The sequence below is a fragment of the Dunckerocampus dactyliophorus genome, chromosome 9 (genome assembly GCF_027744805.1).
Source record: "Dunckerocampus dactyliophorus isolate RoL2022-P2 chromosome 9, RoL_Ddac_1.1, whole genome shotgun sequence".
NCBI classification, from domain to species: domain Eukaryota; kingdom Metazoa; phylum Chordata; class Actinopteri; order Syngnathiformes; family Syngnathidae; genus Dunckerocampus; species Dunckerocampus dactyliophorus.
The window spans coordinates 3,762,878-3,780,368 of NC_072827.1; the positions used below are offsets into that span (position 1 = coordinate 3,762,878).

Genomic DNA, 17,491 nt, shown 5'->3' on the forward strand with positions numbered 1-17,491 from the left:
CACAAAGTGAACATTTGAACTGGTTAATTTTGTGGACATGATAAAGAAGTTAAAAGGCATACGACTAAATTTTACCTGTAATCTTTGTTCCAGCCTTTGCCTCCTGGGGGACGCCCACTCCATATTCATTTTCCCCAATAACTCTGAAGTAATACATGGCTCCCTCCTGCAGATCTTCCACTTTGTATGTCAATGCATGACAGTTTGTTGTCACAGAAACCCAGGCCTTTTTGCTGGCCTCACGTTTTTCAACATGGTAAGCTTTCACTGCATCGCCACCGTCATTTTCAGGGGCTTCCCAAGTAAGGGTTGCAGAGTCCCTGGTTACTGCTGAAACACTGACATTGATGGGAGGCCCAGGAGAGTCAAGCACCTTGACAACCATGGCTAATGTTGCTTTTCCTAATGATGATTCAATAGTGACGCTATACTCTCCAGAGTCATTTCTTGTTGACTTCTCAATGGTCAGTGAAGTGCTGGAGCTTGTTGAATCAATTGTTCCTCTCACCTTTAGATCAGTGCCCTCCTTGGCCCATTCCACTACCGGAACAGGTTTACCTTTAAATGGAATATTGAGGGTAAATGCTATGCCGTGCTTAACAACAAGGACTTTGCGCATCTCTATGTCCACATCAAATGATGGCTCTGCAGTTCTTTCTACTGCCACAGCGACATCGGAATAGCGGCTGCGCTCACTGCTTCCAACTTTGTTAATTGCCCTGACACAGAATTCATACTCAGTGTCGGTTTTTAGTTCAGTGATCGTGAACTCCAAACTTTTGGTAAGAGAGACAGCCTCAGCCCATCTTTGTAGTTCTTCAAGTGACTCTGGTTCTTCCTCATCTTCTTCATATTCCTCCTCATCTTTGTCGACCCCTGCTTCCGGTTTGCGATTGTAGTCTCTGTATTCTACACTGTATCCAAGGATAGGAGCACCTCCATTATCTGTAGGTGGTTTCCAGACAATGGAAACACTGTCTTTGGTTGAACTGACAATCTTTGGCTTGGCTGGAGGACTAGGAACTGCCAGAGGATCTACTGCCCTAAATGAAGCGGATGGTTCACTTGGAGGGCTCAGTCCAGCAGCATTTTCAGCATAGACCCTGAAGTCGTACTCACAACCTTTGCGCAGTTTGGTTGCCTTTGTGGTACATTCAACCACTGGATCTTTATTTACACGGAGCCAACGCATGCCTGTCTTTTCCCGCCGCTCAATCACATATCCAGTGATTGGACTGCCTCCATCACTCATTGGTTTGCACCATATGAGGGTCATTGAATCTCCAGTAATGTCAGTGACATCAATTCCAAGTGGGGCAGAGGCAAAAGTGTATGGATCTGTAATCTTTACAGCATCACTCTCCAAAGCCTCACCACTTCCATGCTTGTTAACAGCCAAAACCCTGAAGATATATTCATTGCCCTTCAGGAGTCCTGTAACTTTAAAGTAAGTCTTAGTGATTTCCTTTACTAGTGTCCAGGCCAAACGGCTGGTCTCGCGCTTCTCAATAACATAGTGTGTGATCTCAGCACCGCCGGTCTCTTGAGGTGGACCCCACGACAGAGTGCATTCCTCAGAAGTGAGACCTGAAATCTGCAAAGGTCCTGCAGGAGGTCCACATTTATCCATGACCACACAGTTTATTGGTAGACTAACTGTACCAGCAATATTCTGTAGAGTGAGTACATATTGTCCAGAATCACGTCTGATGCAATCTTTCACAATTACCAATGTGTTGGTGTCTGTTGAAACAATCTGGATTCTTGCTCTGAGCTCAATTTCTTTGCCGTCTTTGCTCCAGGAAATGACAGGTGCAGGGCGGCCGGCAAGGTCAGCATTAATCTTTAAAGTTTCACCTGCTTTCACAAACATTGTCTCCCTGAATTTGACATCCATCATGATGCGTGGCGGTTCTACATCATCTTTTACAGTGATGGGCCCAGTGTTATCAGATGGTTCACTGAACAATCCCACTGCATTCTTAGCAGTGACACGGAAGTCATACTGGCTGTCCTCTGTAAGACCAGTCACATGATAGTGAGTCTCAGGCACATTGGTGAAGTTGCACCTTGTCCAACGTCCTTCTGGGAGATCTCTGCGTTCAACAATGTAGCCAGAAACCTTGGCACCACCATCATATTCTGGTTTAGCCCAAGACAAGGACACAGATGACCTGCTAATGGAGGTGACAATGGGGGTACCTGGAGGATCACATGGATCTCTTGCGGCAACAGCTTCAGAGGACTTGCTGCATTTACCGATTCCAGCAATATTTTCAGCGTAGACACGATATTCATACATCATTCCCTCTTCGACTCCACTGACTTTGTATTCAGAGTCCTTGATCATTCCTCTGTTGATCTTGGTCCAGAGAATGCTAGCACGCTCTTTCTGCTCTAGATGATAGCCTAGAACAGGACTTCCCCCATCATTGACAGGCTCATTCCAGGTCACCACCATATAAGACTTAGTAGCTACCTTTACAGTTGGTGTAGAGGGTGGTCCAGGTTGCTTAAAGTTGTACTGAGCGGTAATTGCAGGAGAATCTAGATATGTGCTTTTTCCATAACGGTTGACTGCATAGATGCGGAATTGGTATTCTGCCCCATGCATTAGGCGGCCGGCCTTGTAAGACGTTCTTGCCACGTTGCTTGCAACCATTTGCCACTCTTGTGTGTTGGTATCTCTCTTCTCAACAATATAGTTACTTATGCAGCAGCCACCATTATAATCTGGGGGAGACCAGGAAAGTGTGATGCTATCAGAAGTCACAGAATCCACCTTAATGCTTTTAGGTGAACTTGGTCTATCTAGGACAACTACATCTAGATGTGTTGTTACTGTTCCTGCTGTGTTGGCCAGGGTGATCTCATACTTTCCAACATGCTCCCTGCTAGCCTCTTTAATGAGGATCTTGGATGAGGTTGCTGTGTTTAAAATTGTAACCGAAGAAGTTTGCTTCAGAGGAAGATTGTCCTTCTTCCATGAGACGACAGGCTTAGGTCTGCCTCTCACTGGGACCTCAACAGTCAGGTCATCTCTGGCCTTCACGCTGTATGTTGTGAAAAGTAATTTGACAGACGGCTCTACTGCAATATCCTTTGCTACCACAGGCAGCCCAAGATCCTTGGGATCGCTTTTTCCCTTCTCGTTGATTGCTACAACTCTAAATAGATAGGTTTCATTGGGAGTCAAGTTAGGAATAGTTGCCTCCGGCACCTTGACTGTGCAAGCAGTGCCCCATTTTTCACCACTCTTGGGCTTAAATTCCACATTGTAACAGATTACTTTACTACCACCGTCATGAGCAGGTTTGTCCCATGAAAGTGAAACGCTGGTTTTGGTCACATCCACAACAGTTACTTTACTCGGTTGCAGGGGTACTTCCGACACTTTAATTTCTTTGGTTTCAACCATCTGGCCTTGGCCATACTCGTTAACAGCGCAAACTCTGAAGTAGAAAATGCCACCTTCGGGAAGCTCCTCAATTTTGAATGTGTTGGCTGTACAGTTGTTGGTTACAGTAGTGTAGGCCTTCCGGACAGACTCCCTCTTCTCCACAATGTAGTTTGTGATTTTAGACCCACCATCAGTGAGGGGCGTATCCCAGACAAGTGTCACTGAATCTTTTCTGAGCTCCTGCATAGTGAAGTTCTGCGGAGCACTCGGTGTATCCAAAATTCTAACTGCTACAATAGCAGACTTTGAACCACTGTTGTTCTCCAGAGTAAGTGAGTATTTGCCACTGTCCCAGCGGTTAACATTGTCAATTACAAGCATAGTGTATGAGGTGGTGGTGTCAATCACAGCACGATCTGTGACAGCACCATCAATCTTTTCCCATTTTACAGCAGGTTCGGGCTTTCCTCTAATGGTGACAAACAAACGCAGTGTACCACCAGCGCGGACAGATACCACCTTTCTGAGGTCAGCGTCAAGCTCTATTTCCGGTGCTTCAATCCTGTCATGAGCAACCACAGTGCCGTGGACATAAGCAGCCTCTCCCACTCCTTCCGAGTTGATGGCACAGACACGGAACTGATATTCTTCACCTTGTTTTAAGTTGGAGATCACGATTTTAGTAGCCTGAATGCCAGCTGGGGGCGTGCACATGAGCCAGTCTTTTTCGACTGGTTCGTCTACTGCTGGGGCTACTTCTACCTCCTCTGTTGATTCTGGCACTGGTATATACTCCCGCATTTCAACAATGTAGCCCTTGATATAGGCACCACCGTCCCAGTCAGGTTTGTTCCAGGAAAGAGATACAGATGACTTTGTGTAGTCTGTCACCTTGGGATGGTGAGGGGGTCCTGGTGGTGTTGTAGCATCACATGCTCTATAAAATAGAGATAGTTCACTGAGGTCTCCAATTCCAGCCTCATTCTCAGCCGCAACTCGGAATTCATAAAAGTGATCTGTCATCAATCCTGTCACTTTGAAATGAGTGTCTGCCAATTTTTGTCTGTTACACTTTGTCCACCTGACACTATCTTTGTCACGTTTTTCAAGGTGATAGCCAGCAATATCGGCTCCCCCAGTCTGTTCTGGAACTGTCCATGACAGAACCATGGAATCTTTTGTGATCTGACTTGCTTCTGGTGTTCCAGGAGCACTCGGGGGCTTGTATGGATTCCGTGCCATGATGGGTTCACTTTGAAGATAATCACCAACTCCATATTTGTTAACAGCCCTTACTCTGAAAATATATTCATTCCCGGCAAGCATGTTTGTTAGTTTGTAGTACAGACTCTGGATATTGGCAGCAGCCACTGTCCATGATAAGCTGCTGGTCTCTCTCTTCTCCAAGGTGTAATGAGTGATATTAGCACCACCGTCCAGGGCTGGCTCAGACCAGGCAAGGATACACCTGTCAGCCATGATTTCTGTTACTCTCAAGGGTCCCATTGGTTTACTTGGTTTGTCAAGGACTTTGACAGAAATTGGGAAGGTCTTCATACCACCCAGGTTTTTGAGAACAAGTTCATAGTGCCCTGTGTCCGTTTTTGTTACATCCTTGATAGTCACCACAGCACATTTATGAGTGTTTTTCACTTCAGTGCGCAGAGATGTATCAATTTCTTTGCCTTCCTTTAGCCAGACAATGTCAGGAAGTGGTTTTCCGTGGATGTCAGCATGAAGAGTTAAATGTTCCCCAGCAGTAACAACAATAACATCCTTGTACTTGGGGTCCATGGATGCTCGCGGCGGCTCAATTTCATCAGTAGCAGTTATAGGTCCAGAGCTTTCAGAAGGCTCGCTGAAGACACCAGCTGCATTTCTGGCTATAACCCTAAATTCATACTGTTCATTTTCTGTTAAACCGCTGACATTATATTCAGTCTCCATTATATTAGTGAAGTTCACTCTGACCCAGCGGCCATCAGGGGAAGAGAGGTCTTTCCTTTCAACAATATAGCCATTTACTTTGCTGCCACCATCATACTGAGGCTTGGTCCAGCTAATCTTGATGAGGTCTTTAGAAATTTTTACAGCCTCTGGAGCACCAGGAGGATCACATGGATCACGAGCAACAAAGGACTCAGAGACTTTACTGCATCTGCCAACGCCAACAATATTTTCAGCAAACACTCTGAACTCATATCCAATTCCTTCTTCAAGATTACAGATCTTGAACTGAGTATCGGCAATTAAAGTCTTGTTAAGTTTGCTCCACAGGATACTGTTTCTCTCTTTGCTCTCTAGATGGTAACCAATGACAGCACTTCCACCATCGTTGACTGGTTCATTCCATTCAATGATCATCATCTCCTTTGTTGCAGATTTGACATATGGTGTTCCAGGGGGGCCCGGTGGTTTGTATGGGTACTGCACAACAATAGCCTTTGACTCCAGAGGAACACCTTTTCCATATCTGTTTTCAGCAATTACCCTGAACTGGTATTCTACACCAGTCTTCAGCTTGGTCACTTTGAAAGCTGTTCTAGCAAGCTGTGTGGTGACGGACTGCCATGTATTGCTTGTGGTCTCTCGCTTTTCTACTATATAATGCTTCACCTGACATCCACCTGTGTACTCTGGAGGTTCCCATGAAAGGTGGACAAAGGTGTTACTCACCTCAACAACTTTAAGTGGACCACTTGGTGGACCTGGTTTGTCAAGAATAATAATAGCCACATTATCAGTAAATGTGCCTGCAGTATTGATTGCTGTAATCAAGTACTTTCCAAAGTCCTCCTTGCATGCTTCGGTTATCTGAATTGCAGTTGTTGTAAGAGTGTTTATCACATTGACTCTGGAGGTCACCTTCAGGGGCTGACCATCCTTGGTCCAGGTGACTCGAGGTTTGGGCCTGCCAAGTACAGGAAATGTTAATGTCAAATCTTTTCCAGCTAAGACACTGTAAGTGTTAAACTGTGTCTTAATGCTTGGCTCCAAGGTCATGTCACTAGCAACAACGGGTGCAGCAAGTGCCTTTGGCTCACTCTTTCCCTTTTCGTTATAGGCAATAATACGGAATAGATATTCCGTTCCACTTGTTAGACCTGTGACAGTGCCCTGACATGTCTTTGTATTTGTGGCAACCCCCCACTTATCTGTCCCCTTGGGCTGCATCTCAATGAGGTAGCCACCAATCCTGCTGCCTCCATCATGCTCAGGTTTCTCCCAGGCCAGTGACACGCTGACCTTGGTGACATCTACAAGGGAAACGTTTCCAACTGGAAGTGGTACCTCAGAAGCCTTTGAAGCTGTCTTTGTTTCAATCGCCTGGCCAATACCATATTCATTCTCAGCCATGACTCTGAAGTAGTACATAGCACCCTCTATCAGGTTGTCAACTATAAAAGTGGTCTTTGTGCACTTGGTTGACACATTTGCATAAGCCTTCCTGGTTGATTCACGCTTGTCAATAACATAGTTCTTAATTTTGGAGCCTCCATCAATCAGTGGTGCATCCCAAACAAGAGTGACCGAGTCCTTCTTAACATCTTTGACTACCAGGTTCTGTGGGGCTCCGGGTGTGTCAAGAACTTTAACAGTAACTAACTCGGACACAGACCCACTGCGATTTGTCAGGCTCAGGGTATATTTTCCAGAGTCACATCTGTCACAGGAGTCAATGGACAGTTGTGTGAAGGTAGGAGTCTTTTCAACAACCGCCTTTTCAGTTAGGTCTGCCTCATCTTTAAACCACTTAATCTCAGGAGTTGGTCTGCCCTTGAATGGAATGTGGATCCTAACAGATCCACCAGCCTTCACACATATGCCCTTCCTCAGCTCAGAATCCAAGTGGATCTGTGGTGGATCAAGCCTTTCTTCTGGTTTAGCTGTTCCTGAGAGGATGGCTGGCTCACCAACTCCAAGTTTGTTGAGAGCACACACCTGGATCTTATACTCCTGACCCTCTATCAGTTTCGGGATTTCATATTTGTTAACACGCAAGCCAGTGGGCGGAGTAACCATAGTCCATTCTTCCTCCTCAGCCTTGCACACTTCAACAATGTATCCCTGAATTGCACTGCCACCGTCAGACAAAGGCTTGCCCCATGACACTGTAATTGAGCTTTGTGTAGAGTCAATGAGGTGTACATATGCTGGGGACCCGGGTTTGTACTTAGGATCACAGGCCTTGTAGTAAGAGCTTGGTAGACTGGGCTCTCCGAATCCAACAACATTTTCAGCAGCTACTCGGAACTCATACTCATGGCCAGTGGTGAGGCCAGTTACTCTGAAAGAGAGGTCAGTGACTTTCTGCCTGTTGCATTTGGTCCATTTAATTCCTGCTCTATCTTTTTTTTCAACAATGTAATTTGAAATTTTACTGCCACCATCAGTCTCTGGGGCAGACCAAGTGACAGTCATGCTATCATGAGTAATGTTGGCTATATCCTCAATGTGAGGTGGACCAGGAGGAACAAATGGAGTCTTCATGATTACTCCACCAGACTCCAGTGGGTCGCTGGTGCCGTAATTATTGACTGCCATGACACGGAACATATACTCATTTCCTTCCAACAAGTTGGTGACTTTGTAGCATGTGGTGTTACAGTCAGTAGAAACAACAGTCCAAGCTAGACGGCTAGTTTCCCTTCTTTCAATAATGTAATGCGTGATGGGATTTCCTCCATCGTGTAAAGGAGAATGCCACACCAATGTGCATCTATCCTCAGCTACCCCAGTTACAAGAAGGGGTCCATCACAAGGGCTCGGCCGGTCCAGGACAACCACTTTGAATGGCACAGTTTCACTCCCTGCCTCATTTGTTAGCTGGAGCAAGTACAGTCCACTGTCAATTCTAGCAGAGTCCTTAATGACGATCATTGCATGATTTTCTGCATTTTTTACATCCAGCCTGAGTGTATTTTCTATTGGGATGTCATCTTTGAACCACTGCATTGCAGGCAGCGGCTTGCCACGAACATCTGCATCCAACTTGAACGTTTCTCCAGCGTTTATGACAATGGTCTTGGTGAATGCAGGATCAATGGAGAAGTTAGGTGCTTCGACCCTGTCGCTTGCAGTGATTGAGCCACTGTTGTATGATGGCTTGCTGATGGTGCCTACAGCATTTTTTGCTATGACTCTAAAGTCATACTGTGAATTTTCCGTCAGCCCAGTGGCTGTGAACTGGGTCTCAATAACATTAGTGAAATTTGCCCTTACCCACCGGCCTTCTGGCAAATCACGCTTTTCTACAAGGTAGCCGGTTATACTACTGCCGCCATCATACTCTGGTTTTGTCCACTGAATGACGATGGAATCTTTGGTCACATGGATAGCTTCTGGCTGACCAGGAGGATCGCATGGGTCACGAGCAACACAACCCTCTGAGACTTTACTGCATCTTCCTATACCTACAATATTTTCAGCATATACCCGGTATTCATATTCAATACCCTCCTCCAACGGGTGGCTCTTGTACTTTGTCTCGTGAATGAGTGTCTTGTTTATTTTGAGCCACAAAATACTATTCCTTTCTTTTCTTTCTATGTGGTATCCAAGAACAGGACTGCCTCCGTCCGAAACGGGCTCGTGCCACTCGACAATCTGGTGGTCTCTGGAGAGTGACGAGATGAATGGCGTGCCCGGTGGGCCAGGTTCTCTATATGGGTACTGAGCAACCACAGCAGATGAATCCAGGCCATGACTCTTTCCGTACCGGTTCTGGGCAATGATCCTGAATTGGTACTCCGCTCCGGTTTTCAGTCTGGGCACTTTGATTCTGGTTCTGGCACAGTTAATACTGACATTTTCCCATGTTGTTGCTGTTGTATCTCTTTTCTGCACAATGTAGTTTGAAATCGGGCAACCACCATTTTGTTTTGGTGGGTCCCATGAAATAGTCACACTCTGCGTTGTGATTTCATCAAATCTCACAGGGCCAGATGGGGGCCCAGGCTTGTCAAGTACTATTAATTCAACTGTGGCGTCTTTCTTTCCAGCAGAGTTAGCTGCATTTATGCTGTACATGCCACCATCGTCACCCGCTGCCTCCTTTATGCTCAGGCTTGTATAAGTCAGGGTGTTGTGAATGTTTACTCTGGAAGTGAACTTCAGAGGTGCACCATCCTTGGTCCAAACTATTGTTGGTTTGGGCCGTCCAAAGATTGGCACGTCAATGTTTAGATCTTTACCTACATGGACACTGTAGCTGCTAAAAGTAGGTCTCACATCAGGCTCAAACACTAAGTTCTTGGTCATGACATGGCCAGAAAGTACTTTGGGATCACTTTTCCCTTTATCATTGATTGCTGTAACTCTAAACAGGTACTCTTCCCCAGGATTCAAATTGGAAACGGTCGTCTCCATTGTCTTATACGTGTTAACGCCAGACCACTTTTCTTGGCCCTTAAGCTGTACTTCCACCAAGTACTGGATGACTCTGCTGCCGCCATCATATTCTGGCTTTTCCCAGGCCAAAGAGATGCTTGTCTTTGTTTGATCTGTAACAATCAAGTTCTTGGGAGCCTGCGGCACCTCTGAAACCTTAAGTGGGTCAACAGTTATTGCAGGTATACCAACACCATGTGCATTCTCAGCAAGGACTCTGAAGTAATAACTGCAGCCCTCTTGAAGTGGCTCAATCTTCCATGAAAGAGCATGGCAATTGGTTACCACAGCTGCATACGTTTTGCGCGTACTCTCTCTCTTTTCCACTATATAATTTCTGATTTTGGACCCACCATCTAACAGAGGGGCTTCCCAAGCAAGTGTCACTGACTGGTTAGTAATTTCCTTCACTGCCAGACTCATGGGAGCACTCGGTGTATCAAGAACACGAACGACCACAAATGCCGATTTGGATCCACTAGAGTTCTCTGCAGTGATAGTGTATTTCCCACTATCTGTTCTGCCCATCTTGTCAATCAAGAGGGCAGTGTAACTGCTGGTCACTTCAACTTGAGCTTTCTCCTTAAGCGCAGTATCATCTTTCTCCCACTTGATGCTTGGAGCAGGTCTTCCCTTGATTGGAATGAACAGTCTAAGCGGAAGTCCAGCCTTAATAGTCACAATCTTTCTCAATTCTGGGTCAATGTCAAGGTCGGCTTCTTCTGCTCTGTCCTGGGCAACCACAGCTCCAAGAATAGTGGCATTATCGCCAACCCCAACTTTGTTGATTGCACACACTCTAAACCTGTAAGCCTGATTTTCCTTCAGGTTGGTAACCTCAAACTTGGTCTTCTTCACACCTGTTGCTGGCGTGCACATTATCCAGTCCTCAGCAAGTCCATCTGTGGGAGGTAGCTCAGGTGATGAGGTTTCAGTCTGTGCCTCGCCAGGTGTAACTTGCTCTGTGGTAGTGCAGCACTCAATGATGTATCCCTGAATCTCAGAGCCACCATCACAAATTGGCTTGCTCCATGACAAGAATACTGAGGTTTTGCTGGTGTCTGTAATCCTGGGATTCTGTGGTGGACCAGGCCTGAAGACAGGGTCAAGAGCTTTGTAGTATACTGTTGGAGAACTAGGCTCACCAACACCCACAACATTCTCTGCTGCAACGCGGAATTCATAATTATGGCTTTCCAAGAGTCCGGTGACTTTGAATGTCAAATCCAACACAGTCTGCCTGTTGCATCTAGTCCACCTTACACCTTCTTTGTCATGTCTTTCAATAATATATGATGTGATAGGAGTGCCTCCATCCTCGCTGGGAGCCTCCCATATGAGCACCATTGAATCTTTTTTAATATCTGAAATCTCTAAGCCCTTGGGGGATCCAGGGGCTACATAGGGATCTTTGATAATCACTGGCTCTGACTCAATGGTTGCACCAATTCCAAACTCATTTACAGCACAGACTCGGAAAATGTACTCATTGCCTTCCAGGAGCTTCGTAATCTTATGGAAGATGTTCTGCACTTTTGGATCCACAACAGTCCAGACTAATCTACTTGTTTCTCTCCGCTCCACAATATAGTGAGATATTTTGCTCCCTCCATCTTGAATTGGTGCTCTCCATGCAAGAGAGCACTGGTCTTTAGTTATTCCTGTTACAGTAAGAGGTCCTTGTGGTTCACCGGGCTTATCCAAAATTACAACATTCACCTGTACAGCCTTTTCCCCTCCTGGATTTTTCAGCAGCAGATTATAAACACCTCCATCTGAGAGTTTAGCTTCCTTTACAGTGACACAGGTGTGGGTTGCTGTGTTTTTAATCTCTCTATGGATTGTGTTCCCTATTTCCTGCTCACCTTTCAGCCAGTGGATAGAGGGCAATGGTTTGCCATGGACATCTGCATCAATCTTAAAATTGTCTCCTGCATTTACTATAATGGTCTGTGTGTACTCTGGGTCGATACTGATGCGCGGTGGCTCAATCTCATCCCTGGCAATAATAGGGCCAGTGCTGTAAGAGGGTAAGCTGAAAACACCAGAAGCATTTCTGGCAATGACACGGAACTCGTACTGATTTTCTTGCAGTAGTCCAGTTGCAACATACTCTGTCTCGATGACATTAGTGAAATTAGCCTTCAGCCAACGGCCTTCAGGAAGCTCCTTCTTTTCCACAATGTAGCCTGTAATTTTGGCTCCACCATCATACTCAGGCTTTGTCCAAACGATGGTAACGGAATCCTTTGTAATCTTGGTTGCCTCTGGTGTACCTGGAGGATCACAAGGATCTCTAGCAACATGACCTTCTGACACTTTGCTGACTTTGCCAATGCCCACAATGTTTTCAGCATAGACTCTATACTCATATTCCATTCCTGGTTCCAGGCCAGTGGTCTTAAAGGTTTGGTCTGTAATAAGGGACTTATTCAGTTTCACCCAGAGGATGCTAGTTCTTTCCTTGCGCTCAAGATGGTAGCCCAAAATAGCGCTACCGCCATCATTTACAGGTTCATTCCATACTACCACCATGCTATCCTTTGTGCACATTGCAATTGAGGGAGTTCCTGGTGGTCCTGGGAGCTTGTATGGATATTGAGCCACAATACACTCTGACAGAAGAACTGGACCTTTCCCATATCTGTTTTCTGCTGTGATTTTAAACTGGTATTCTGAACCAGTTTTCAGTCTGCCTGCTTTTACTTTGGTCCTTGCAAGATTTGGAGACACAGTTATCCAATTAGTTGTGGAAGTGTCTCTCTTCTCCACAATGTAGTTTTTGATCGTGCACCCGCCATCGTACTCCGGTGGACTCCAAGAAATGGTTACACTCTCAGAAGTGACCTCCTCCACCTGAACTGGACCACCTGGCTGACCAGGTTTGTCTAGTACAACAATGGTGATATCTGCTGTTGCCTCTCCTGCTGTATTACTAATGGTAACACGATAGTGTCCAAAATCATCTTTAGAAGCCTCTTTTATGCAGAGGTTCAACACTGTTTCTGTTGCGCCAAAGTTTACTCTGGTTGTTCTCTTAAGTGCCTGACCGTCTTTGACCCAGGAGATGGCTGCTTTGGGACGGGCAACATAAGGCAGCTCAACTGTCAGGTCTTCACCTGCCAACACACTGAATGTGTTGAACAACATTTTGACAACTGGTGAAATAACAAGATCTTTTACGATGACAGGTACACCAATTTGACGAGGGTCACTTGTTCCCTTCTCGTTTCTGGCTGACACACGGAACATGTATTCTTCGCCTGCGTTAAGGCCACCAATAGTAGCCTCTGTTTCTTTCACAATCATAGCCTGTGTCCACTTTTCAACACCTTTGGGTTGGATTTCAACAACATAACAGCCTACTCTGCTTCCGCCGTCATGCTCTGGCTTTTCCCATGAGAGTGTGACACTATTCTTTGTAACGTCCTTAAGACTGATTTTCCCTGGAGGTTGTGGTTTCTCAGATACTTTAACTGATTCGTTGGTCTCAATGGGCAGACCAATGCCATATTCATTCTCCGCCAAAACTCTGAAGTAATAGTTGCATCCCTCAAGGAGCTGCTCAACAGTGAAGGTGTTGTAATGGCATGTAGCACTCACTGTGGCATAAGCTTTTCTTGTGGACTCTCGCTTTTCAACAATATAGTTCTTAATCTTAACTCCTCCATCGTTTGCTGGTGGATCCCAAGTCAGAGTGACAGACTCATGTGTTACACTGGTAATCTTCAAATTCAATGGAGCACTTGGCGTATCAAGTACCCTAACTTGGACTGTGACCGTCTTAGAGCCAGAGCTGTTCTCAATGGTGAGGTTATACTTTCCAGTGTCAAATCTGTTGAGATTTTCAATGACAAGAGATGTGTATGATGCTGTGGTGTCAATAGTGGCCCTCTCAATGGGGTCAGCATCCTCTTTGGTCCATTTAGCCTCGGGAGCGGGTCTGCCTCTGATGGGAACAAACAGTCTTAGTGTGCAGCAAGCTCGAAGAGTGACAACTTTGCAGAGTTCTGCATCCAAATCTAGTTCAGGAGGCAGGAGTCTGTCCTCAGCCTTAGGATTGCCAGGCACAGAAACAGCCTCCCCAATTCCTTCGCTGTTAAGAGCAGAGATGTTGATTTTATACTCCTGGCTCTCTGTCAGATTGATAATGGTAAATGAGGTGGCAAGTAGTCCTTCTTTGGGGGTCACGATTGTCCACTCTTCCTCCTCTTCCTTGCCAGAGGGGATGCAGGTCTCAACAATGTAACCAGTGATGTCAGAACCACCATCATAGGCCGGTTTGTTCCAGGCAATAGTAATGGATGACTTGGATGTGTCCAGGATTCTGGGGTTGCATGGAGGCCCTGGCTTGTACAAAGCATCACTGGCCTTGTAGAATGCACTGGAGACACTGGGCACACTAATACCGGCAGCATTCTCTGCAATAATTCTGAATTCATATTCGTGTCCAACAACAAGACCTATTGCCTTGAATTGCAAATCCTTGACCTTCCTCTTGTTGCATTTGACCCAGCGGAGGCCTATCCTGTCCTTCCTTTCAATGTTGTAGTTTGTGATAGGTGTTCCACCGTCACTCTTTGGTGTCTGCCACATAATGACCATTGCATCTTTGGTGACAGCTGTGACCTCAGGATTCTCTGGCGCATCCGGAACCATGTATGGATTGTCTGCAATAATGGGCTCTGAATCAAGAGGGTCGCCATTCCCATATTTGTTCACTGCCATAACTCTGAAAATATATTCATTTCCTTTGAGAAGCTTGGTCACCATATATTCTGTAACCTGCAGGTCTAAAGCCACATTGGTCCAAACAAGCCTGCTTGATTCACGCTTCTCAATGGTGTATCCTTCAATCTTCGCACCACCATCATCTGTAGGTGGGGCCCACGTCAGTAAACAGTTGTCAGCTGTGACATTTAAAACCATAAGAGGTCCAACTGGTGGTCCAGGTCTGTCAAGTACTTTCACTCTGAAAATGTGTTTGGAAAAGCCACCAACATTAGTGGCGGTCAAAACAAAGGTTCCTCCATCTGATCTGACAGAGTCTTTGTTGCTCAGTGTAGTTGTCAGTTCAGAGCACTTAACTTCCATTTTCATTGTGTTCTCAACCTCTTTTCCATCCTTGGTCCAAACCATGGATGGGGGTGGCTGGCCAGCAATGTCAGCATCAAGCTTGAAGGACTCCCCTGCCTTCAGTAGAACAACATCCTTAAAGATGGCGTCTACCATGATGCGTGGCTCAATGATGTTATCTTTGCATGTAATTGGCTCAGAGGGTTCAGATGGCACACTAACTGCTCCTGCTGAATTTCGAGCTATGACACGGAACTCATAAGATACATCCTGAGTCAATCCACTGACGGTGAATGTTGTCTCAATTATGTTGGTAAAGTTGGCTCTGATCCAGCGGCCAGTTGGAAGTTCTTTCTTCTCCACAGTGTAGCCCGTAATTTTAAATCCGCCATCATACTCAGGTTTTGTCCACTGAATGGTGATGACATTTTTATTAACAAAAGTTGACACAGGCTGACCAGGGGGGTCCACAGGGTCCAAGGCTAGTATTGCTTCAGAGGCTTTGCTGGGCTTGCCAATTCCAGCCATGTTTTCTGCCATAACACGGAACTCATAAGCGACTCCATCTTCAAGCCCTGTAGATTTCAGCACGTTTCCTATCACTAGACCCTTGCTTATTTTATGCCACATGATGCTGCTTCGTTCTTTTCTCTCAACATGGTAGCCAATGACTTCATTTCCACCGTCAGACACAGGTTCATTCCAGCCAATTGTTATAGAGTCTTTGGTAAATGCAACAACATGGGGTGTGCCTGGCGGTCCAGGAACTTTGAATGGATAGGCAGCCACTACTGCTTCTGATGTTATGGGAGGTCCTACACCATGTCGGTTCTTAGCTTTAACTCTGAACTGGTATTCTGATCCAGTCATTAAACGTGTGGCTTTAAACATGGTGCGAATGGCAGTGGAAGTAAGCTCTGTCCAAGTCTGAGAGGTGGTGTCTCTAATCTCAATCACATAATTGTTGATGGGAACGCCACCATCGTTCTCGGGAGTGTCCCATGCAAAAATACAGTAGGTGCGAGAGATTTCTGTAATTTTGATTGGTCCTTTGGGTGGTCCAGGAACATCGTGCACTTTGACAATGATGCTATCGCTCACAGAACCAACAATGTTCTTTCCCGTCATGGTGTATACACCACTGTCTGCTCTGGTACATTCATTGATTGTGAGGATAACAGTCGCAGAGGCTGCCTCCACATTAGTCCTCTGTGTGAGCTTTAAGGCAGCTCCATCCTTCTGCCAAGAGACCACGGGCCTAGGACGCCCCATTACAGGAATTTCAACCTTGATGTCATCTCCAGCCTTAGCAATAACTGTTGACTGACATATGCCACGCAGATCAAACTCTGGCAGAGAAGTAGAATCCTTCACAACAATGGTCTTGCTCTCGCGTGCTCCACTTCTTCCAGATTGGTTGACCGCCATTACACGAAAAATGTATTCTTCATTCTCATTGAGATTCTTGACAGTGAAATCCATGGTCTTGAGAGTTGTTACATGGGCCCACTGATCAGTTCCTCTCTTCTTGGCTTCAAGGACATATCCTGTAAGCCTACTTCCGCCATCGTGCTTGGGCTTGGTCCAAGCCAGGCTCACAGAGTTCTTAGTGATATCAGTTGGTATTATGCTTTCTGGAGGAGTTGGTGCCTGGGACGCACGAATTGGATCAGAAGTTTCAACTGCTTCACCAACACCAAGCTCATTCTCAGCAGACACTCTGAAGTAGTACTCGCAGCCTTCGCCCAGGTCAGTAATCTTGACTGTAGTTGCTGGACAGTTTGTAACAACTGTGGCAAAGGCCTTTCGTGTTGATTCTCTCTTCTCAATAATATAATTTGTGATCTTGGCTCCACCATCAATGAGAGGCATCTCCCACTGAAGGGTAATTGATTCTTTATTTATATTAACTGGTTTTAGGTTAAGTGGAGGTCCAGGTGAATCAAGAACTCTCACATTAATGTTTGCGGTCTTCTTTCCAGCTGCATTTTCGAGGGCAAGCTCATATTGACCTGCATCAATCCTTGAGCTTTCAGGAATGATTAGCATTGTAAATGACTCAGTACTGTCAATGACCGCACGTGGCACAGGACTGCCCTCCTTCGTCCAGGTTATTGCAGGTGTAGGACGTCCCTTGATGGGCACAAAGAGGCGGATGGAACAACCAGCCCTGACCACAAGCGTTCTCCTCAGCTCAATGTCCAACTCCAAATCAGGTTCAGCCGCACGCTCCACTATTTCAACCAGTTCCAGAGTTTCAGCTGGCTCACCGGTGCCCTTAGCATTTACTGCGCTAATTCTAAAAAAGTATTTGGTAGCATTTTCCAGTTCAGGAATGACAAACTCTGTGATTCTCAGTGGAGATGATGTTGTGTCCTTAATCCAATCCTCGGTTCCTTCCTTTCTGTGCTCAATCACATAGCCAGTGACTTCAAGCCCACCATTATCAAGTGGTTTTCCCCAACAAAGAGTAGCAGTGGTTTTGGTAGTGTCTGTAACCCTTGGGTTTACTGGAGGTCCAGGAACATCTGCAAAAAACAGAATAAATATTCACTGTCCGCTTTTAACACAAACATTAAAATTTGAAGTGGCATATTCAGTGGCACAATTATTTCTTTTGATAGT

General features: G+C 45.7%; 1 protein-coding gene across 16 annotated transcripts in view; it reads right to left on the reverse strand.

Annotated features, from left to right (window-relative positions):
- LOC129187574 (titin-like) overlaps nt 1-17,491 on the reverse strand; it is a 172,621-nt gene that overhangs the window by 27,089 nt on the left and 128,041 nt on the right. For all 16 annotated transcript variants that reach the window (XM_054787058.1, XM_054787067.1, XM_054787066.1 and 13 more), the window contains one exon: nt 76-17,394. In XM_054787058.1, the coding sequence (XP_054643033.1) occupies nt 76-17,394 (17,319 nt within the window). The remainder of the gene's footprint in view (nt 1-75; nt 17,395-17,491) is intronic.